Here is a 24,434-nt window from a genome sequence, read left to right on the forward strand (position 1 = left end):
TGCAAAGCAAAGACTTTTATAAATGTTTTACAAATTGAAATGGTTATTTTAATTATAAAACAATATTTAAAGAAACAATTTTATTTTAGATTTTTAAAATAACTATTTATCTTTGCAATTATGGTAATGATAAAAGACACTAACAGCAAATAAATGTTGTGGTGTTTATTTATAATTGTCCATTGCTTTTTCTAAATATAATTATTCTATTTATATAGAGAATTTTTAGTAATCATTATGTGTATTATTAATATCTCATTGAGAATTAATCTCATTCTGCCTACATTTTTTTTAAACCCGTCTATAAATTACTTTTTATTTCAAAGAGATTTTATAATTGTAATATCAATTTATCTTTAAAATGCACATCTATTTTTTATTATATTGAATTGAAATTGTTCGTTTAATTTATTTGCCATCAAAATTAATTTTGCAGAAGCCCTTTTTAAAATAAGACATAATTTGCATTGAATGTTTCTAAAAGCGTTACTTTTAATCAATTATATATATTTCTCTTTTTTACAGATAGTGAGAATGACTTTATATTTTGTCTCTTAACATAGTTGTTGATCTTTTCTGCCTGCGTTTGGGTTTGTCATCATTGTGGCGGGTGTTTGCAGGCTGTCGGTCAGCGGCGGCCGAACTCGTTTACTTAAGAAATTGCACGTGTGACAGAGGGGGGCCGTGGGAGCGTGGCGGCCCGGATGAATAGAGGGAGGGGAGGCAATTAGCTGCCACGTTGCCGGGGCTCTTTTACTTGTCAGGCTGGCTTTTGTGTGAGTCTTGTAGAGGACATTCCCAGGGTTTTGTTTTGGCATTTAGGGCCAAAGGACAGCAGCCGAAAAGCGGCGAGGAGAGAGGGAGGGAAAATTTAAACGCTGAAAAAACAGCATGTGCACTTCCTCAGTTTCGTAAAAATGGAGGGAAAATGTTCTTTTAATTGTGGAAGAAAAAGAAGATTGTACATGAAAAAAATTATTGAAGTAATGTCAGTCGGTTTTTAGAGTTTTTGACAGTGCATTTTTACATTTTAAAATGGTTAAAAATAGTGGTGTGTTTTTGGCTATAAAAATTACGTTTAAAAAATAAAAAAAACAAAGGAAAATAACATGGAATTTGATCAGATGTTTTTTAGTTATTAGTAAGCATTCCGTCTTCCATTTCCTTATTTCATTTCCTTGTTTTATGTGAAGAATGGTTTGTTTGTGAAGAATTCATTTGAGGGGGAAAAAAAATATTTTAGTCAAATTATTTTAAGACAGCAAAGTAAAATAAAAAAACAGAAACGAATAAAAGAAATTGTGGATGCACAAAAGGCCTTTGTAGATTTGTCAGGGCAAGGCCACTGAGAGTTAAATGTAGGATCTTCTTTATCCCCCTTAAAACAGAAGTAGAGAATAAAACAATAGAAACAAGACCCCACATTGATGTCACGTCCATGTCAAAACGCAGACAAATACCTTTCTCCCCTTTTCCTCCGTCCTCCCCCGGATGGTGGGCTTAGAGAGGGGACTGTCAGAATCACACAGCTAAGTGACTGCTTGCCACACTTTGCTGATCTTGCCCTCCCTTTATGGATGTTGTTTTCTCTTGTCTTTTCTCTCGCTCTCTCTCTCTTTCTGTCTCCTTCCCTTGCTCGCTTTACCTTGTTGTAGCCAAGGCTTTTCAAGCTGCTAGTTCGTCTTTGGGCATCCTGGAGGCACTGCAGAACCCACACAAACACACACACACACACACATACACACACACAAACTTGGACAGACACATGCACAACAGTAATAAGCCTTTTTTCCTAGTGTTTTTTCATGTTTCTTTTGCTTGTGGGAAGACATCTCTGCAGCTCTGATAACTATCAAGTGAGATTTCTCTTCATCTTTAAAAAAAACAAAAAACGTATATCTTTGAGCTGGACCGACTGACCGCTGAAGGAAAACCTCACGGAGAAGGAGAGATGAGTGATTATCTGCTGGCGGAGGACAGGCCTTGCCGGACGTCCTAAGACGCAGATCCCCCTGTGATCCGCAAGGAAAAAAAGCAAAAAAAAAAAAAAAAAAAGCCCTGCGAACAATGGCGTGCACGTGAACTTCAGTGTGTGCGACCCTTTGGTGAGGGACACACACATGCGCCCGCTCAAACACAATAGCAGTTTGGGGAAAGAAGCTAAGGTTGAAAAAGAGCAAGAAGACAGGGAAAAAAGGAGAAAAAGTCTTATTCGTTGGCGGGAGTGAGAGGTGGAGGACAGGGGAGGGCTCATGTACCCGAGAGAAGGCCTTTCACTGGGGCTGGAGGACAGGGGAGGAAAGACTGGCTCTCTGGCCTCTGGGCTGTCTCTCCTACAGCAGGTTGGCTGCTGGCAATTCAGTCTTAATGCCTGGGTAAGTGCTCAGCGCTGTTACACGCTGTTTTCACACTCCTATGGCCTTTTTAAAATTATCTTTCTGCTTTTGTTAGACTGAGTAATGCACTGTCATTTTATCTGCCTCAGAGTGGCTTAAGAGATCTGTGTGTGTGTGCGTGTGTGTGTTTCATAAGGAAGAACTTAGAGATAGATTGATTGATTAATATGGCATTTGAAGATGTGCATGATGCACCTAGTTAAAGTTGAGGGTTTGGAAAGGAAGGGAAGTAATAATGTATGCATTATATGAATATTTCATTAGTGTTCTGTGCTTTAATTTTAGCCTGTTGGAGATCTGAAATTTGCATGTAAGAAAATTAGTTCTGTTGTAATTAAAAATTTCTTTGTTTTAAATTGTTAGAATATTGTCATTTGCTTCCATGTAAATTTTATAAATTGATTAAAATGCATAGATATTTAAATAATCCTTTTTTATGCAACCATTTTTATGCTGCTTTCAATTTCATTTGAAGCAATGCAATTGTTTCTTATGTTTTTAACTACTTGAGACAATTGATTTGTGATTTTCTTTATCATATTTGTTTTTAAATGAAGGAAGTAGAAAATTGGCACAATGTTCTTCAGTATTGAGAACAGGGGAGGGAAGTTGCTATTTATAATTTTATAGATGTTGTAGCGAGTCATTTGTTTTGATTGTGTGTGTGTGTGTGTGTGTGTGTGTGTGTGTGTGTGTGTGTGTGTGTGTGTGTGTGGTGGGTGGATGAGGGTTGTTATAGTGACGGTGACATCATCATAGTTCCGCATTCTTTTGAAGTTCTTCTGTCTCATTTCGAGCGTTCTTTTACAAACAGCACACATTTGGCTGCATCTATTTCTTGCTCATTTGAACATTCTCATACATAAACAAGCGTGAATGTTTTCTGCATTGTGTCCACTATGTTTGGATGCGAGCCATTGGCACGTACACTTCTCGAGTTCAAGTCCTTGGCTGCTTTTTTGCTTGCTCTGGAATTTCGCAGGCCTGAGAGCCCCTCTATCCATCATGAGGATGTCACACCCCCTGCGTCCCCCCCCCCCCCCCCCCAGCCCCACTACAGCTCATTAGAGCCCACAAGCTCCAGTGACAACTCATCATATCATGCCGTAAAGCGGAGTGAGGCGCTCAGGCCCTCAGGGGCCACAAGGTCGCCACCTTCACATTTTGTCTTTAAATTGCTCTGCAAGGTGCCACCAAGCGGAAATGCAGCGCCAACAGCTTTTTCCTGCTGCTGTCCGGCCCTCTGCCTTTCTCTTTCTCCTTGTATCTCTTTCACAGGCATACCCAAATATCACTTATTTCCCATTAGTCTTATCGACTCAACTGATGTAAAATTTACTTCATATCAGGGTTTTCATACGTTTAAATTGTACAATTTAAATGATGGAATTGTGATTATTATTTTTTAAATTACTAGGTTCTGCTCTTAAATATTTCATTGTCTAAGAAAACAATCTCCTTGAAATAATTGTTTTAAATGATTATGCAGTATTTTTGTTTACCCTTTTAAGCGGCCTATATGAGATAGGCACTATATAAATATTTATATATATATATATATATATATATATATATATATATATATATATATATATATATATATATATATATATATATATATTATGATTCAAGTTTTCACTAAAAATTATAGAAAAGGATAAAAATGTGTTGCTTAAAAGGTGTGAGAACCCTGAGACATTATTTCTCTTAAGTAACCATGTGTATTTTGTGAGTTTTAAAAAGATCATAATCACAAAAAAACTAAAAAACTGTCTGAAGACATATCTAAAGATGTCATAAGGGGTGTGTGTGTGTGTGTGTGCACATTACTTTGTGAACAAGACAGGAAAAGAGAGTGAAGGACAGGATTTGATAGGCGCTGCATTGAAACGAGTGTGACATGCTCTTCTAAGACAAACAGGCCTCTCCATTAAAACAGGCCAGGCTTTTGTAAGACCACCACTAGGGGTCACGACCCTAAGCAGCAACTGTCAATCTCATTGGTTTGGAGGGGGGTACGTATGTCTACAGATTTACTCACACACTCAATGGGTATGCTGACAGATTTGTTGACACATATTTTATTTTATTTATTTACCTCGTCCAAAGGCATCTACAAACTGTCATTACAAATTTGCTTATTTTCTCAGGAAATAACCACATCCAGAGATCTAGGTTTATTATTATTATTTACCTGGTTATGTGAATTAGTCCTTTAGCCTTTTTTCTTCTATCTATTCATAATGGTTGTGGTGGGAGGTATTGGCAAACGATTAAACAGGAAGTAGCCTGCTTTCTTTGCACATAATAGGGAAAAAAGACGCCCACATATTTTCTTTGTGTTCCTTGTGTGGGTTTATTGTGTGTCTCGCTGGACCTCCGTGTGTCAGTCTCCAAACTCAATGAGTTGTTTTAGAAGTGGGGTTTTAAAGAACGCGTATTCTGCGATTGTTAGCGTCCGACAGTATGCGGTTGTCCGCGGGTATGCACGGGCGTGTACGTAGGTGGTCTTCCTCACTCCCCTGAGTTGCTAGAGACAATTAGCCATGTCTAGAGGAACAGGGTAAAGCCATCATACAATAGCATTGGGGTCAATAGAGCCAGATTTATTGTGAAGCTTTTCTTAAGACTGAAGACTTAATGGACTTGAATAGCACTCAGAAGGGGAATTGTTTGAAGAATGTTTTTTTGTATGCTGATTATCCATTGTGCCATGTTATTTTTGTCCTGCTGTGTGTCTTGTCCAGAAGGCATCATGGGGGGGAAAAAAAAGAAAGAAAAACCAACCAGAAAAGTGCTTGCATGTTTTAAAATGAGACCTGAACACAGGTCCACTTTTTTTATTTATTAGTCATTTAGCAGGCGCATTTCTCCCAGTGAGAACATTACAAGCTAAAGTAATTTCCATTTCCAGCTATTCTGGTCTACCTCTTTTATTCTCAGGGTTTTGCTGATCTGTTCAGGTAGAGAAGCGGGCAGAGACGCCACTGTAGTGAGCCGCGATAGCGTGCTGTGCTACCCAGAAGCCAGTTAAACGGGATGCCCAGCTATTATTCGTGGGGCTGTGTGGCATTTGAAAGGAGTTCTGTTAGGCCCAGTGACTGTGATGTAAATCATTTGGCTTGTCTCTGGGTGAATGTGGCCGCAGTGGACTGCCATTTGGAGCTGTCCCTCAATGGAGAGGCTCCGGACAAAAGAACTCATTTAAATGGCTACTAAAGCCTTTCAGCGCGGAGAGAATTGACAACATTCTTTCACATCATTACTGAGGGGGAGGTTATGGGGTAGCTTGCGGTGGAGGGGTGTGCGGCATCGTTCCCTTAATGGCAAACTCGTCAGCTGTTTGGCAACTGTCATCATCCCTGTCTGTTTTTCTTATGACAGGTCTTTCTTTTCTTTTTTAAAAAAAATCAGTTTTTATATGTTATCTCTCCTCTCGTTGTTTTTCTCTGTGGCCGCGCGCTTTCCTTTTCCCATTTCTCTTTCTGTCTCCACACAGTTTTCTGCTCTCAGGGGCCCTGAAAACGTCCCCAGAGCCCCTTTTCTTTCCCCAAGCAGCTCTGTTCAGTTCATTAATCTTTCATTGGGAATATGGCAGAGCGGAACGCCCCCAATGCTGAAAGTGGCCTCTCTCTGTGCCTCTTTCTCCCAGTTTAGAGGCCCCTAGATGGACACTTCAACTCAGACTTGGGCCCTGGTGTCCTTTCCGTTTTGAAAGCTCAGATATTTTAGTCCTGACAAAAGGATGGCTTGCCTCTGCTTTTATAAAACATGTTCTGATGTTCAGCACCATTGTTTTTTTAACAACATCTCGAGTGCTGGATTTAAATTTGGAATGCTTTAAATAAAGACACTGGCCCCTACGTGCCCTTTCCTTCTCCTAGAATTGGCTGCAGGACATCTACAGCTGTCAATCAGACACGGACGCCTCAGAGCGGGCATGTATGCGAACAACTCAGGGTGCTAGATGTTTTCCTGTCAGTCGGCTCGGTTTGCGTCGATTTATAGTGTCTAGCGGGAGCAAATCCCTTTCCACGTGTGGCCCGTCAAATCTACAGCACGGCAGTAATCTGGTTAGGTCGCGTGCACTGGGAATACACTAATGCCAGGCTATGCCTCAGCACCCCTCTGCTCAGCTGTAATCTTGGGTAATTGAAAATGGGGCCTGTGCCACTTAAGAACACAAAGAGCAGATTACATAGCTAAAACCAATTTGACCAAAATGCAGAAATGGATTTTCTCTCTTCCCCTCCTCTTCCACCCCTCCTCTTCTATCTTTTATAATGCAAACCTTTTCCAAAACCAGACCCTGAAGGAAGAGGAAGGGGTGGGAGCACGAGATGTGGGAAACCCAGAGAAAAAGGAGGGAGAGTGTGCTTAGATTGGCTGTCATTTGGTATATTACGTGGTTTCTGCGAGTGCTTTTTGGGTCAGACACATAATGCAATCAGGCACTGCGTCTTTTATGTATCCAATGACTGTTTCAATCAATATCCTGCACCTCAGAAACTGTTTTTAATTACAAACCACACCGTTCTGAGAATTGGCTTGCGGATTATGATGGACGCATATTAGTCGAATGGGCGCTGGTGTGTTTCTGCCCCAACCCAAACATGTATTAACGGCTTCTTCTTTTTCTTCCCACCCCCATCCCTCTATTTTTCTTGCCAGTCTAATAAGGTCCCTGTGGTACAGCACCCTCACCATGTGCACCCGCTCACACCTCTGATCACCTACAGCAATGAGCACTTCACGCCTGGGAACCCCCCTCCACATCTACAGGCAGACGTGGACCCCAAAACAGGTACATATGCATGCACGTCTTCCTTTACATTCATGAATTTTAGAACAGGCAGGACGAAACCCAAGGCTATCCTTCAGGCCTGGTTAACTAACAGCGTTGTCCCGGTTGCACTGTATGATCTCGCCGATTGCTCAGTCTGTACTGCTGCATTCACAGCTACCTGGTAAGATGCATCAGAGCGTTTTGGAGTCGTCGTGGCACTAGGCCAGGGTTGCGCCCCTCCTTTTGTGTGCATGTTGAGATAGAGCTGTTGACCTGGGTCAGTTAAGCCTGTGGAGCCACTTGACTTTTGGGAGATGTAGTCAGGAACCTCTTATACTTAACTGCGGGATCCCGAAGCAACTCTTGTTCTGATTCTGAGAAACATAATTTAATTTCCCCCCTCTTTTGATGACATATAAATCAGACAATCGGGGAGTCTAGATTTCCCAACCAGGATGAAAACTGTATGAGCAGGAGGTTTACCAGGAAACTCGATTTGAAGGCTTATGTTGTTGTATCTGTCAGGATTCTCATCTCACAACAAAACGATTTCTGTTCAGGTGTGATATAATGTCATTTGGTGGTATGTTTCGAAATCAGATTATTTTGCTCCTCTGCAACACTATACAGTCAAGCAGCTGCTCTTCAAAGCTGTCAACAACCTGCATGTTGATTTTTAGAGGGCTTTTTCTGTTCTCATAACAGACCTCATCACTAAGGGCCTCTTTAAAGACTCAGAGACTGTTTAATGTGCTGCTTAATGGCTCGCTTAATTGAGTTTAGAGTTTAATTAATTAACAAATTGTATTAAGACCGTTGAATACAGTGCCAGTGTGCTGTGGAGGCATTGTTTTCCTCCTCCTGCACAGCTGCCATTAGCCACTAGTATTGAGCAGAATATTTTGTTTTTATTTTTATAAAACCAGATTTAGTAGATTTTGAAGCAAAACAGCATCAAATAGACTAGATGGAAGTATATTAAGTCAATCCAAAGTCAGCTAGCTTGCTAACGTATGTTATTGTAAACCAGGTGACTGTGTTTTTGCGGACTCTTCTTTTTTAGGAATTGTTTTAAACCTTCTACCCATCATGTGTGATGTTGATAATATAGTTAATTGGCCGTTAAACTCCAAAACCAATATTGAGGCACTTGAACAGACATCCGCTGCTAATATGTCATTCTCTCTTAACACGTGCCACAGTGTTTGCGTTGTTGACTTGTGAACCTCAATTATCGCCCGTTGTTAATCCTCTGATTCGATAGACAAATGTGACAGGGCTCTGTATTTTTTCTCCTCTCCCCCGTGTGCCATACAACATCGTGGCTGCCTCCACAAGCTTTGATCAGAACGTGTTATTTAGAGCTGTGCATGTGAGCTCAACCTCCTCCCTCTCCCACCTCCCTCTGATGTTGACTTTGTTCAATTGTGTATCTCACAGAGGATAAATTTAACACTTAAACTTCATCAGGGAATTTCTTTGTCAGGACAAGAGCAGAAACATTTTCACACCGTTCACACACACACATTCTCTCTCTCTCTCTCTCTCTCTCTCTCTCTCTCTCTCTCTCTCTCTCTCTCTCTCTCTCTCTCTCTCTCTCTCTCTCTCTCTCTCTCACAATCACTCTTCATTCTTTTCTTTGCATTTATATTTCTCTTGCAGGAATCCCAAGGCCTCCACATCCTTCAGATATATCCCCCTACTACCCCCTGTCACCTGGCACTGTAGGCCAGATTCCCCATCCGCTAGGATGGTTAGTACCACAGTAAGCAGCCCAGTTTTATTCTTCTTTGTTTTGTGCTGTTATAAAATAATGTACGTTGGGTTCCAAAAGTCTGAGACCACAAAAATGCCTTATTAAATGCCTTTTATTACATATCGGATTTTTCTTAGATACAAAAAAAAAATTGTATCAAAGTTTGTTCTATTTTTTTAATACTTTTTTTTTTAAATAAAATTTGTTTTTAATATATATTAAAACTGTAAATATTAAATATAAAAAATATTGAATTAAGTATGTTATCAATGTTTTTTCATCTTTATTTCTTGGGTTAAATTCGAATCGCATTTTGAATCGCAGATCCCAGATTTTTATTATGAACTCTGACTTTTGGTTCCACTTTAAATATGACATAAAACATTTTTTTAAGCTTTGTTCAAATATATTGCATTTTGTCATCATGTATTTTATATTTGTCAGACCTCTTGTCCACTTTGCCATGTGCTGGGTATTTAATATACAGTTTGAAACTTTGGCCATCTTACAGCGCAAAAGCTAACTCATACCCTCTGTACAGTTTATACATTCTAGAAGGGCACCGCTGGGGCCCACAGCAATGCACCCATGGCTTTCTTCATCCCCTAAACTCTAAATTGCCTCTTTGTGGCAAATGCTATTTTGCATGTCTCTGTATTGTCCAATTAGAGTAATGAACTGTGATTGCCAGTATTTTACCCACAATTCCACACGGGGGCTCTCCCCTGGTAACTCTTGTCAACACTTGTTAATATGACAAAAGGCTACAAATTAAGCTCTGTTAATTTAATGTTTTCTCACCGCGATCTAAATACCGAGAGAGGCCCCAAGCGCAGCCACGGCCCTTTGATTCTCTGCACTTTATTTTGGTATAAATTTACATTCATTATTGTTTGTCTTTGGATGTGTAGACCTCAATTAGCGTGATGGCTCCATTAAAGGGGCCGGTGCTTCGTCTTTAATTAGCACAACAAAACACCTAGTTTCAGCTCAGGGAGAGGGGCCTCCATCGACACCAAGCGCGGGGTTATGAAATTTAATTAGCCATTCCTATCAGATTTGTGGCATTCAAATTGTTCAGAGTTTGCTTCCCTTTGATCTGCGCTCTGCAATCCCCTAGATTTTTGTTCTGATCAAATGAGAATAAAGCCGCCTGCATAGAGAGTGCTTTTTTCTCTTTTTTCATCCCTTCCTGTACCTCTCTTTCTTTCTTCTTTTCCTAGGCAAGGTCAACCAGTTTACCCAATCACGACGGGAGGTTTCAGACACCCCTACCCAACTGCCCTCACTGTCAATGCGTCCATGTCAAGGTGAGTTGAGCCTTGGGACGACCGACTCGCTGAGAATGCAAGTGTGATCTGTGAGCGTGTCAAACCCTCACAAACTTCTCCCTTAAGGAGAGACAGCTCTTGTCTCAGTGTTCAAAAAGAAGACAGTCCCATGCGATCCGCTACGTATTAAAATATTAATTGTTGTTATCATTTTATAATGAGACCCCTGAAGAACGTTTACCCCGACTGAATGGCAGAGAACGAGAGGCCTGTCAATGTCTTAACGTCATAAGTAAACGAATCTCTTCGTAAAAGTAAAAGTGCTGCAGATTTCAGGGGGCTGTCGTTGGACTCTGAGCGAGAGCTTTGTGTGCCCCTTTGGGGTCTGGTTTAAGTGGCGATTTGGACGCAAATGTCCCCAGGAGAGCAGTAATGGTTGAATGTGTGGGGGGATTGTGGGAAATGTGTGTGAGCGTATGTTTGTTTTAACTGTCATAGCGATTGCTCCCTTGTGACTGTTACTCATCTGTTATGTGAGAAGTGGGAGGTGTTTGCTTTAGATGACAAATCTCTGTTTGCTTTGTTGCTTTTATGTCATTCAAACACAAACGTGAGATCCAAGAGCTTCATATGGTGGTCACCTTCTTCTGCATTTACTCAGCCTTTCCCCCTAATCTGAAGCATATGATACTCTTTTCACAATGATGATGAATGTGAAAATGATGATGATGATGGTGGTGGCGAGACGAGCCAGAGAGGCACAGAGAAACATCTGGTTTATAGTTTCGAGAAATAGAGACCAACTCAAGCCCAGCCTGTGTCTCCAGACAGGGACAAACTCCTGTTTAATTGCAGCGTGATTGGAAAAGCAGCTCTGGAGGCCTGGTGAGCTTAGACCATAGGACGTTGATTGATAAATGTGAGCAGGGAACCAAGAGAAGGAGGGAGAAACAGGGAAAGGGTCTGTGCACCCTCAAACACTGGCCTGGGTTTAAGCATGAAAAACCTTGGAGAAGGTACTCCTGAGCTCACAGTATTGTCCTGTTCCATATTTCTGTGAGAGAATTTTTCGCAAAACAATGCTAATGTGGAACAAGGCATTGATGCAGTGCATTTACGTAGTACAGTAAATGTACATTTTTAGTTTACACAGTATATTTATAGTTGATTCATGAAATGTGAAGATTTCATCAAAACTAGCAGAATGAATTTTCATGTAGATCTATTTTACGTGAGTGTTTGAACAAAACTTTTACATTCATTCTGTTTGCGTGAGTGAACGAGGCCCTATCTCTCACTTGCATCTAGTATATTTTCATCATCCTCACACAGTTTAAAGTGGTCAGGCCAAACATAATAGCTCTGAAACACAATATTTAGCTTCGCAGTGATGAGTGCATTGGCAGCTGCTCTGCTTATGAGCACAGGGTCTTTGCAGCTGGTCCTGACTCTTAAAGGTCCATTTTTATTAACAGCTGGCTTTGAAACCGAGGCCTCATACATTTGACACCAACAGCTTTCACTCTTGTGTGTGTTTTGAGTTCTCGGCTCCATAGAGAAGTCGTCTGCACCCTGCCAAAGGCCTGGAATGAGCCTATTCTGCCTGCTCCGCTGTCAGGCGCCTGTGCAGGTCTGCAGCCTCTGCTCAGACACTGGACCTTCGCTTAAGTGACAGCTGATTCTGTTCTAATGAGGCCTTTATATTGTGATCATCCTATTTCCAGTGCAGGCTAATTGAATCTTCTGAATGGGGGCTAGGGGGATTGGTGATGTGCTGGGGAAGAGCTAATGCGTTTTGATAATCTGTAATTGAATTAGCATAGATTAATAAGTGGTGGTCTTGTGTCTCTGCGGAGGGAAGGTGCTTTAGCATGTTTGTGTCAAAATCGGTGGCGTCTGCTGTCACCAGCCTCCTGCGCAAAAATAATGAGCACCAGGAAAAGGTTTCATTAATTGTGTTTATGGTTTTTCTATGAATAAAGAGGGCAAGAGAGAGAGCGGGAAATCTTGCTTTGTCGTCTTTCTCTGTCAGTGGACAGCAACTCCAGAAGGCCTCGGGATTAAGAGAAGCCCATATGTTTCTCTCTGGTGCCTGTCTTCGGCTTAGAGAGATTCTGATGGCCCTATCTGCTGCCATTTATTATGCAGTTAGCACACAGGGTTTCATGTAGCGATCTGCTTTTCACCCAGGTAACGCTTCAGCCATCTAAAAAATACATTTCAGAGCACGAACGCCGCAGACTCGGATCCGGCAAATGAGCTACATTGTTTTGATAATGGGTTGGAGTCGTACAGGTGTGTCGGCCGTCCCTGGTGACGGGGAGGAAGTGTAGGCCTCTCGGTCCCTGCCCGTGCCTGCCCTTTGATATGTTCCTCCATCCGCACCTCCGCTCCAATCCCTTCTTTTTCCACCGATGAATAGAAAGCGGATGACAGACAGAGTGCACCGTCGGGGTCATTATACATTAAACAGGCGACGAGGCCATTGCTCCGATTGGCAATTAAATGGCACTCACTGACACTCGGCTGGTGTGGAAGAAGATTGAGACATTGGACCCTGCAGGGGCCCTTCTCTGCACACCTCTGTCTCGCTCTTCCCTCAGCAGGGCTAAATTGGTGGCAGACTCTGCTGCGTGCTGATGAGCCGAATGATGCCCTGTGCTTCAAAGGGATGGACGTCATGTTTAAACCATAACCTGGGCCTCGCTATGGCAACAGCGGCACGGGTGGGGGCGGTGCTGATGGGACAGTCAGGAAGAAAGAGGAGGGAAAAATTGGACGACGGAACAGAGGAAATTTTAACAAGTATGCAAGGACAGAAAGAGAAAGAAAAAGGTGGGGGCTAATGATCACGGCACTGCAGCCACAACGCCGGTCCCCACTCGGTAGGAGCGGGCGGGCGGCCTGGATGACATGGCACAAACACACATGTGTCAGGGATAAAGGAAAGAGAGAATAGGAGAAGAGAGATTGGGGGGAAACACAGTCCCCAGAGAGAACCTTCAACAGAAACTAGTTGTTCCTTGTGAGTTTACGCTCATCATTATATTCTGGCTCCAAGCCATATAGCCACACTCAAGCAGATAATGAGCTGTTTGAAAAAAAGAATTATTCCTTCTCTTTTTTTTCATCATCCTCCATTCTTTCTCTCAGATTTGTGTACGGCCACGCACAGCTGGGACGCACTGCACACACGCACAGACACGGGCACAGATATGTTTATTTGTATGCTCAGGAATTTATTCTGCTTTCCTACAGATCTTTATACAATGCTTGGGGGATGATATTGTAGACAAGTCCTTCAATCAGGCAGGGCGACATTTTAGTGTATAATGCAAGAAATGAATCAATTAGTAAATAAATGAGAAGAAAATGACCACCCTAAATGCTCCCGAAAAATATTGATTTAAAAACAGTTTTTTTACCCTGTTTACTTTATTCATACATGGCTATGGAATGTGATTCATCACAACTCATTATTAGAAAGGGGGAAAAAAATTTAGTCTTTTGTCCACCTCTGAAATGACTTTTGTTGACGTAACTAAGGCTGTGTGGGTATTAACTAATATTATAGTCCACGGTTTACAATCCTTTCCAATGTTGATGTTAAAAACAACATAAAAAAAAACATTTTGGTCATTATTATTCATTATTTGTTATTTTGAACAAATTATCAGTATTATTCTGAAGAAAAAAATCTGAATCAAAATATAATCACTTTTTCCGCCTCTGAAATGACTCCTATTTTCCCTCTTTTATGATCCAACAAAAATCACTCCCTGCTATTTTGTTTGAGCTTGCAATGCATCATATTTCGGATTTGTCCCTTCCCTTCTCCCACATAACAGATGTATAAGGTGTTGCTTTGTGTTTATAGCTGCTGTGATGTGTGAAGTCTTTAGCTCATATTCAGTGCTTTACTCTGTGAATGTGTGTATCCATCCATCATTTCACCCGTGTCCACTCTGACGATTTACACAGTCTTCTCTCCTCCAGGTTCCCACATCACATGGTGCCACCCCACCACAGTTTGCACGCCACAGGAATCCCCCACCCAGCCATCGTCACACCCAACGTCAAGCAGGAGTCCTCTCACAGTGACATCGGGTCCCTCAACAGCTCGTAAGTTCACTTCACGCTTTTCCATTCTCTATTAATTAATCAAGTTGGTATGCATATGCTAACATCTCATCCCTCCCATTCGCAGGAAACATCAGGATGCGAAAAAGGAGGAGGAAAAAAAGAAGCAGCCACACATAAAGAAACCTCTGAACGCGTTCATGCTTTACATGAAGGAAATGAGAGCCAAAGTGGTGGCAGAGTGCACACTGAAAGAGAGCGCAGCTATCAACCAGATCCTAGGCCGAAGGGTGAGCGTCACACACAACAAGGCCAAAGCATTATGCGAAATGGCAGCAGACTGTCTCAACTACTAAGACCACAGATTGCAGTGTTGTCGGTGGTGGAAAAACACTGCTTATTCACTTTTCTATTTCTGTATAATTGTAATCTTGCTCAATGTTGCTAGAGTAAAAGTACAACACCATGGGAAGGGGAAATTTTAATCGCGGTGGTTGGACCGCTCATGGAAAAACTTCCGTGTTGTTTGAGCCTAAAATATCAGTGGTCTCTTTCTCTGAGTATGATGGCTGCAGTTTTGATGGATGTGTGTGTGCGTTTCTTTATGTGCAGTGGCACGCTCTGTCTCGAGAGGAGCAGGCCAAATACTACGAGTTAGCCAGGAAAGAACGACAGCTTCACATGCAGCTGTACCCCGGCTGGTCGGCACGAGACAACTATGTAAGTTTTTAAGTTTTCAACAAGTAACAATGTTTATTCCTTCCCCAGGGGCCACACAGCAGTTTAAAGCCATCTAGATGTGTATTTTACAAATCATATGACAAACATCCAACAGCCTCTGGAGGAAATTATAGCACTCACCACTCACAAAAAGAGCTTTAACTTGGGTAGTTGGCTGGTCTTATCTGGCTTAATCTGGTTTAGTTGCTCAAAACCATTTTAAGACCAGCAAAACAGACCAGCTTAGCCTAGCTGAAAGTATTTAGATTTATTTTAGATCTATTTGCTGTACATGTGCTTTTCCTCAGTAAGTCAGATCTGTTTTTTTCCCCGTGTACTGTGCGATTTTCCTCTGCTTTCATTAGTATTCCACTGGTTCACCTAAAAAGAGAAAGGCGAGCTGAGATCAGAGTAATTAAATAACCACAGGGCCTAAACGCCTCGCAGCTTTGATGAAAGAGGACATCTCTCTCCGCCGCCAGAAATGGGGAACGAGCGCACCGTTTACTGTTTCGCTGGATTTTCGCGCCTGACAAACGGCCCCACCGCCCAGCCTGTCATCTCCCCTTGGAGTCTGACCGTGTATCTCGACTCTCCTAGTCAAAGTTCCTCAACCGGAGCAAAAGAATCATTCCGCCTGGGCCTGACCTCAGCCTCAACGAAATCCGTGGTCATGGACTCGTCCGGCAGAAACATAGCTCGTTTTTGAGGACAAACGCAACAAAAGTTCTCTCGTTCTGCTCTTCCCCTCCAGTAAACTGATTCGCTCAAAGAAACCTCCAGAGAATCCAATCGTTTCACAATGAAAGGAAAACTAAGCAGCAGCGAGACAACAAGGAATAAACAAAAGGAGAGAAATAGGACGAGGGGAAAGAAAGGGAAAGTTCTGTTCTGTTCTGTCCTGCAGTGGCAGTTTAAACCTTCAGGCTCTTACATGAATAAATAAATCAGTGAAAACATTGGCTTCTCTTGTTCATTTCATGTCTCGGTCTTTTCTGCAATATAATAACTAAGGTTCCTGTCTATTTCTCTTTTTCTGGCGGGTAACTATCAGGGGAAAAAGAAGAAGAGAAAAAGGGAAAAGCAGGCAGGAGAGGGCAATGGTAAGTGAGCTGCAATTATCTCTCATATTAAAGCAGACCCATCATCTGTCACAAGTGTGACATCTCAAAGATGAAAGTCCAGCCTTTTTTTGTCTTATCTCTTTTTTTTTTTGTGCCTGCCTCATTTTGTATATAGCTATGCTACCCAATGCAATATTTACACGATAGACTGCTTGTTATCCCCCTCCCCTCCCCTTGCCCCATGTTGAGCATTAATAACATTGAATATGCATGACCCCCCCACCTCCCCTCCTACCAGCTGCCCAGCCCCCCTCCAGTATTTATCGTACTGTGATATGTATGTTTTGAGAGTGTGAGTTGATCACCCTTGTGACCGAGTGCCAGCCTCTGAATGTGCCGCCCATGCTTGTGCTTATGTGGTTTTGTGGACGTAACTTTGGGCTGTGCCTGCTGCATGCTTTTTTGTATATATGTGTTTATTTAGTGATAATAAAAGAAAATTGTTTGTTTTTTAAATTCACCCACATCTTTCAATTAAGGAGGTTTGCTGATTACATTGATTTGATTCACTTTACCGTTCTTCTTGATGATGCTGATTATTGTGAGATATTGTCCAGGAAGAATGTATTTGCGGTCTCTCTCCATCATGGACACCTTTTGAAGGCCTCTGTATCTTGTTCTTTTTTTTTTCCAGAACACAGAGAATATTTTCCAAACCCTTGCCTTTCACTCCCTCCGATTACAGGTGCTAATGTCATTTTGAGTCTTAAATTACTAACTTGCTTTTTCCCTTTTTTTGGTTCTTTATGTATTTATTTATTTGTGCTTGTGCAGTATATCAAATATTTAATGATCTTTCTTTAATGAATAATGCTACATGTTCATATTTGCTTTGTATATATACATTTTATTTGCTAAGCTCAGTAATTCTCTTGAAGAATACATTGCTTTACTTTATTTTGCTCCTTTTCAGTTGTTTCCTTTGCTCCATTTTTCATTATACACATAATTTCATCAAAAGATGCTTCTATGTTAAAAGTCATGTATTACTAAAGATTACTACATCTTTTACATGTATTGTTAAAGATAAAAGATCCCAGATTTGGTCAGCTCTACGCATGCAGCTGCAGTATGTTTATAGGAAAGACCTCTTTATGCTAAGAATAACCAGAGATGTTGTTATCAGGGTAAACCTCCTTAATCTACTGCCTTCAGTAGCTGCCCCTGCGCCTCCTCAGCATGAGTGCGGGTTATGCCCTGTCTCCTCTTGATCTGCCCCGCTTACGTCCTGCCTTCACCCTCCTCAAACACTCGTCTACCCATGTCCTTTACTCTGGTGCTCAGCTGGACTGTTTGAGGTGGATGAACGTGGGCCAGGCCTGTTTATGAAGCAGCTTTGTAGTGTTTCCCTGGCTTAAACTAATGCTCCACCTCCCTCCTATAGCTCCTCCCTGCTACTGCTGCCTCAACAACCTGTCCCTATCACCTCCTCTAGTCTAGATCAGACATTATATATGGCAGACATGTATCCATATCTGCTGCATCCCGCCCTGCTTACCTTTTAACAAACGAGCATTTATTCATAAAGAGCCTTGGTTATGAAAGGCATGCATTGTGTGCTGATTTGATTTCTGTCATTCATTTACTATCATATTTGTTTCTCACAGTTTGATTTTTAATTTAATTATTTGTATGACTAACAAAATATGGTCAAACATGTCTGTAAATGCATTACTGCACTATTTAAATTTATCTGTAGGAGAAATAGTAGTGCAAAGACTTTAATTGGATTCAATTTATCTCTCTTTCCGCTCTGTTTTCTGATTTCATCTCTCCTCTGCACTGGCTTCCTCTTCCCTTCTTCGTCACGTCAGATCTGAGCGCCCCAAAGAAGTGTCGCGCACGCTTCGGGCTCGACCAGCAGAATAACTGGTGTGGCCCATGCAGGTGTGTATCTGGTGTGGCGGCAGGTGTGCTAGAGCAGGTGACAGCTGGGGAACTCTCTCGTTGGTACCTCCTCCCACTTTTCTGGCTCTCTCAACCTCGCATTCTCTCCACGCCACTTCCTCTGCCAATCAGCTTCTGCAAATCTGGGAGATGGGGTTTGTTTTGCTCTTTTAGGTTGGGTGAAATGGCTGTTTGTGTGTTTGGTTTTTTGTGTGAGTGTGTGAAAAAGGAGTTCACATAGTAATCCTTTTTGAAATTGAAAAGAGGTGGGGTTAAATAAAAAGGCGGGGTTTATTTCCCTCTGTTAAGGGGGAGGGGTGTGGCCTGGGGGTTGAGATGGGCTGGTCATGGTAAGTTTTTGGGAAGGCACGGTACCAATGTCCACAGCTGATTCATTTGCTCTAGCTCCATGCCTTTTGTGTCCAATGACATGTGCTTTTTTTTTTTCTTTCTTTCTTTGTTGTGTTTTTATGTTCCTCTATGGATAACAGATGCAAATACCCCTAAGAAGTGTCGTGCCTTGTTCGGGCTTGACCAGCTGGGTTTATGGTGCAAACCCTGCAGGTATATTCCCAGCCCTACTCTTGGGGAGAACGTCTAAAATACGATGATGATGATGATGATGATTTTAAGATGACCAAAAAAATCATCTTTTCTTCTCTCGACACTTTTTACATGGATTATGCTTTCCTACTTCAATCTCCGAGGCCTTGTTTCAGTTTATATGTTTGCAAAGACTTCTTTCTTACTTGTTTCTGTCCTTTTCTGACTTTAGAAACACTTCTGACGAACTGAAACCCTTGGGCAGAAAATGACGAAACAAAAATAATTACAAAGGCATTGTGGTTAAAATTTCAAGTCAAGCAAAAACTTTTTTTATTTAGAGTATTTTTATATCTGTATACTTCAATATTGCGCGTTTTTCTGCCCAAGGAACTAATCTGCTGTTTTGTACTGTTCTGCCCAGTCACTTCTATTAGAACTGTGTGATGTAGCCACTTGTTTTGTGGAGGGCAGGGTTGGGGTGATGCCATCTCATCCCCCCTCTCTCTTTTTTTCTTCCCCTTCTTCTTCTTCCTTCTCCACTCCTCTCTTATAACCCTTTATTCAGTCCCAACCTCTTGTCTTTCTGTTCTAATACAAGCAGTCTTTGAATTGGGAATATGTGGATGGTAGGTATTTGTTTCTGCTAAGTAATACCCTTTTCTGTGTCATGCTTGTGCACTCTTTCCTTTTTCACCCTTTCCCCATCGTGAACATCAGACGTTGTGCTGTTGTGATACTCCACTGTCCGTTTTCTACTTGTCCTCCATAATCCTTTCTAGTTTAGAAATCCACCTGATTCTCCAAAATCCACTCTCTCTAGTCCAGGTTTGGTGAAAATCTTTCTGACAAAACTTTATTGTGTATAAAACAATGATAATAAATTAAAATTGCTTTAATGCAATATTTTCAATTAGATGTTTAGGTAGAGTTAAATGTTGTCAGACACGCTGAGGGACGACAATAATTGGTATTTATTTTGTAGATTCTGGATTCTCTTTGATTTTATTCGCTCGTGTCAGTTTTGTCAGAGGAAAAATAAATAAACGCTGGTGTTGTTCATACTTTTTCAGTTGAAACCACACAATATTTTTTCAATTTTCAAACTATCCTGCTAGCCAGTAACTGTTTTATGGCAGTTGATGGGGTGGTATTTTTTGTGGGGTAGTGCCGCTCATCAGCACTGCTTGTTATTCAGAGGAATAGCCTGTGCATTTTTGGGCTGTGCTGAGAGAAACGCTGGTAATTGCATCTTGATTTAGGGAGCTGGAAGGTTAAAAGACCCCACTCAGCTCTGTTTCCTGAAAGATGCATCTGGAGAAATTCCCTCAGAGACCTATAAATCAATAAGGAACACAGGGAGATACTTAGAATCAATATGGCTCTTAAAAAATGGATATTAGCTTATTTGCCGCTGTTTGACAGGCAGTTAGCGCATTGACAGACCTGAAACATTCATAAATTCACGACCGGCCTCCATGCAGAAGACGTTCTGTAGCTGTACAGTCATGTACGGTACAGGGTAGAGTAGCAGACGAATCAAACAAACACATCTCTGTCTCTTTCACCCATCTTTGACCCTGAAGTGCCATGTCTCCTCTGTATTAAGTCTGTTCTGTGCAGGCCCCTCCACCGTACACCAAGTGGGTTTAAGTGGCCGTGACAAGATTTCCGCCCCAAAATCGCCCCCTTTTTGTCATTTTTCATCACAGTGTGTATCTACCTCCCTGACTGTCTCTCTCAGTGTCTTTTTTCGCACTTTCGTCTGAAACCAACACGCATAAGAGCAGGCAGGGGTATGACTTGAGAAACAATCCTTACCTGGCTGTTATTTTCATGACGAAACCACTAAGAAGTTGGTTTATTGAACCCGGTTCTCCTGCAACTCTCTGGCTCCCCCTGTCTTTGATTTAATTCCCTTTTATTTTCCTCTTTCTTTTCTCTTTTGGAGTTAGCCTCGGCTGCATCACTGAGCTCGCCCTTTAGGCAGGATAAAGAGAGTTTTTGGGGAGGAAGGGGGGAGGGTTGGTCAGGTCAGGTAGGGCAAGGTACACTGAGGTTTTCCCGCTCTCTCCATTCCTCTCGCTTTCTCTCACCCTATCACTTCTCGTCTCTCTCTCTCTCTCTTCCCCTACCTCACGGCGCGCTGGCTTGGCGCTGGTGAGATGTGGCTGGCTGGAATGGCTGGCCGTAGGCGTAGCAGACGAGAGAGGGTCCTGACCCGAGCAGAAATGCAAACATGGCACCACGACCTCTGTGCAGAGCGCTCACACACATGTCTTAGGGGCAAGCTGAGAGTAGCGCTTTCTCTCTAACCTCTTACCCCACCATCTGAACTTCCCCTGAAGGAATGCAAGGAAAAAGACAGGAAAAAAGAAGGGAGAAAGAGAAGTGTAATAATTCAAGCTGATGTGTAAACCGGATGGATCCCCTCGCGGTTTGCGAAACCGGGGTGGAGTTCTTTTGTTTGGAGTTGCGTTGTGCCGCCGAAGGAAAACAAAGAGAGTTGTAGGCCTCACCTCTTTCATCATCCTCATTCGGTCTGTTCATCTTCCTCTCGTCCTCCCACTGTCCTGTCCTCTCTGCATGTAATCGTGTGACACCATGTGAGAGCGAGACTGCTAATCTCGTCCAGCTCTAGCGTCCATTTTCATGCAGAGTCTGAAAGTGGGTCCGCCAAAAGTTGCTAATGAGATCAGCATGGGTGTCCCGACCTTAAGATATGTGCATTTAAATGGACGTTAGGGCTCTGTGTGATTCACTCTGCTGTTCGGACCAAGAGATTCAACATGTCCCCCCCCCCCCTTTTTTTTTTAGGAGAAAAAAGAAGTGCATTCGCTACATTCAAGGTGAAGGCAGCTGTGCCAGTCCTCCTTCTTCGGACGGAAGCTTACTAGAGTCCCCCCCATCCTCCCCCTCCATGGTTTCTCCCTCCCCGTCCTCGAAAGAGTCCAAACCACAGACTGAACAAATGCAACCTCTCTCACTGACTATGAAACCGCCTCCCCTGCTTTCGTCGTCCCAACACCAACACCTCTCCATGGCTCCGCCTCCACCCTTAGCTCTGTTGGACAACTCCAGGGCGGGCAAAACATCCGGCTCGGCACACAACGGCTCCTTGGACCCCTCAGATGTGCCGTCGTCCCGACCCACAGGCTCCGCCTCCTCCAGGCCCACATCGGGCTGTCATTCCCACTCTCTGCTGCCCAGCTCCACCCCGACGCAACCCCTTTCACTCGTAACTAAGTCAATAGACTAGCTTGGTTGTTTTTTTAAACTGGCTTTCTGTTTGTCCGTCAGTCTTCTGTCTTTTTTCATTCTGTGTTCTGATTCTCTTGTTTTTTCTGTGCGATATGGCTTTGAAAATTTTGTTAATTCTTTATCAAAGTTCATTGGTCAATATTTGACCTGTCATTATCTAAAAAATGAAATTATTATGATTAAATATTGATAATTAAATACACTAAGTTGTAGAGTATAGCTTTGTGAATCTGCCAAATTTTTATGATTTTTTTGGATTTTGTTTTTCGTGGTTTTTATTTTTGTTGTTTTGTTTTTTCTTTCAGCTGTACAACAGAAAAGTGCATAATTATGTAGTTTTACATAGACATGTTTAAAGACAGATATACAAAGTAGGCGAGGATTCGGTGAGCCCTTTTCTCAAAGAATTGGTTCTCCTTCATTATTTGTATTAAATACGAGCTTGTGAACCAATCATTTTACAGCTGTCCAAAACTCAGAGGGCACGAGGACTGTGGAGACACCTCTCCGCCTGAGGAACAACTTTAATTGTGATGTTACTTGTTCTTGTTTAAATGTACAGAAATTTGGGGGGTTACTGTGTTAATATGCATTGTTCCATTGCGTTGTCTGTTTTATCCTTCTTTTTTTGTCGTTGTTTACCAGGGGGAGGGAGGTTGACTCGGGTTGGGGTGGGTGGACTCGATTGGTGGGGTGGGACAGGGGGGTGGGTGGGGGGGGGTTGGGATATTCAATACAAACTGTCACAATGCTAGGACCAGTAGTATTTATTGCTTTAGAGATTGCTTGTTGTATCTTGTATGTTGTCCCTTTTTGAAATCTTTTCGTTTTCTTAATACATTGTATAAATATTCTTTTTCTTAACGTAAGCAACTTATATATATATATAAATGATCCATTTTTACAAGGAGGTTTTGAAGTTTCAAATGTTTTATTGTTTTAACATGAATTTATTATTTTATTTTTTATTTTATTTTATTTTATTTTGTTGAAAACCAGGATTCCACCTAAACTACAGTGTAGATTCTCAAAAAAAAAAAAACTAAAAAAGCAAAAATGCAAAAAAGCAAAAAAAACAACAACGAACAGATGTATGCACAACTTAATTTCTAGAAACATATCTATAAGCCATTTTACAATAGGTGAAAAGGAAACTTGAAACGGGGACGGTGGGTTCCATGTCTTCAATAGTCGAATTTCGTCTCAAGCCCTTCTTTTCTATTGCACATTCTCATCTCCGCCTAACTGTAGAATCGTGTACAGATTTTTTCCCGTGCCAAAATTTGTGATAATTTCCTCTCCACCTCTTATGACGCTGTAGGTTCTTTCGTTGTCCAATGTTTGTTTTTTCTTTTCTTTTTCAACCATAATTTGCTGTGACGTTACATAGATTGCTATGTATGTAGTATAAATGTTGCTATAACAAATGTGTTTGGTAGCAGATTGTCAAATAATAAAATTTAAACTTAAAAGACGGACGTCATACTGTATAAACCCTCAAGGGCCAAATTATGTATATTAGGAGGTTCATAAAAAACTATTAAATACTACAAAAAAACACAAACTGCCACTTTTAAGTACACTACTACATATAGGTAGATAGAAAAAATAGGCATGTTGATGTTGCAAGAGGCTGTAAAAAAGCTACAAGAGAATCATTCATTCGGTGCCATTGTAGTTGACATGACGCAACTGTAACCCGTCGATTACTTCTCTGGTTTATTAAGATGCTAATGATGAATAGTTTGAATGTTTCCTTAACGGCTGTGATGTTCCTGTTCTCTTTTATGCTCTTATATTTTTATTTTGGTTTGTTTTATATCAATTTTTTTTCTTTTTTCTTTTTTTTTTTCTTTGTTTTTTTCCATTATTTGAAATGGTTCCCAAAAACCATGTTTTTGTAATGAATAAATGTTAATGCTGTACAGTCTCTGTAGCATGCAGTTCTGTATTAATAAAAATGAGTTAGTATGTGAACTTGCCTTCTGTCATCTTCTGCCCTTCGTTTGGATAAATGTAGCTGTAATGACCATAACCATGTAATATATGTTTTTTATTAACAGCACTTCCAACCAATCCTGGTTCTGTAAGAAATTGCATTGGACACATTCTGGTTTCTCAAGAGGCGTTATCTAAATGAAGGTTGCAAACTCTGACTCTGATAAGAATTACAGACAGCAGTAATGATGATTAATGCTAATGAAACAACCTGAAGTTAGTCCACCATAACTCTCCTATCTCACACCGCTGTCTGCAGCTGGTTTCATTCAGAGTAGAATTCAGCTGAAAGCCTCATGCCAGGATCTGATATTTTAACTAGGCAGAGTAATCATTCAGTCACTTGTTTGTGGCTTTAGAAGTTATCAGACCTGGGGTTTTTTTTCTTTCAAAAGGTAAACATTTCTACTTTATTATCCATTTTGATTATTCAGTTAACATGAAGACCTCCTAAGGAATGTTCTTGTGCATTGTTTTCTCTGATTTGGTGAATTGGATGATATTTTAAAATTGAACAAACAAACGTGAACTATACGACACAACATCCAGACCTTGCTGCCTTAGACATTGCGAATTCTCGGATCCAGCGATGCCTATTAGAAGAAGAGTAGC

At 41.5% G+C, this 24,434-nt stretch overlaps 1 protein-coding gene across 25 annotated transcripts in view; it reads left to right on the forward strand.

Annotated features, from left to right (window-relative positions):
* The window catches only part of tcf7l2 (transcription factor 7 like 2), an 85,945-nt gene extending 62,144 nt beyond the window's left edge, over positions 1–23,801 (forward strand). For 2 of the 25 annotated variants that reach the window (XM_084134220.1, XM_084134205.1), the window contains 10 exons: positions 7,068–7,200; positions 8,845–8,947; positions 10,162–10,248; positions 14,206–14,331; positions 14,417–14,579; positions 14,902–15,009; positions 16,049–16,112; positions 16,768–16,818; positions 17,948–18,020; positions 21,381–23,801. In XM_084134220.1, the coding sequence (XP_083990346.1) occupies positions 7,068–7,200; positions 8,845–8,947; positions 10,162–10,248; positions 14,206–14,331; positions 14,417–14,579; positions 14,902–15,009; positions 16,049–16,112; positions 16,768–16,818; positions 17,948–18,020; positions 21,381–21,822 (1,350 nt within the window). In that variant the 3' untranslated portion in view covers positions 21,823–23,801. Of the gene's footprint in view, positions 1–7,067; positions 7,201–8,844; positions 8,948–10,161; positions 10,249–14,190; positions 14,332–14,416; positions 14,580–14,901; positions 15,010–16,048; positions 16,113–16,767; positions 16,819–17,947; positions 18,021–18,511; positions 18,585–19,131; positions 19,194–21,380 lie in introns of those variants that run through there. The other 23 variants (XM_084134200.1, XM_084134201.1, XM_084134221.1 and 20 more) reach the window with 19 other exon arrangements.
* Positions 23,802–24,434: the final 633 nt, after the last annotated feature.

The sequence above is a fragment of the Abramis brama genome (genome assembly GCF_963993115.1).
Source record: "Abramis brama genome assembly, chromosome: 14".
NCBI classification, from domain to species: domain Eukaryota; kingdom Metazoa; phylum Chordata; class Actinopteri; order Cypriniformes; family Leuciscidae; genus Abramis; species Abramis brama.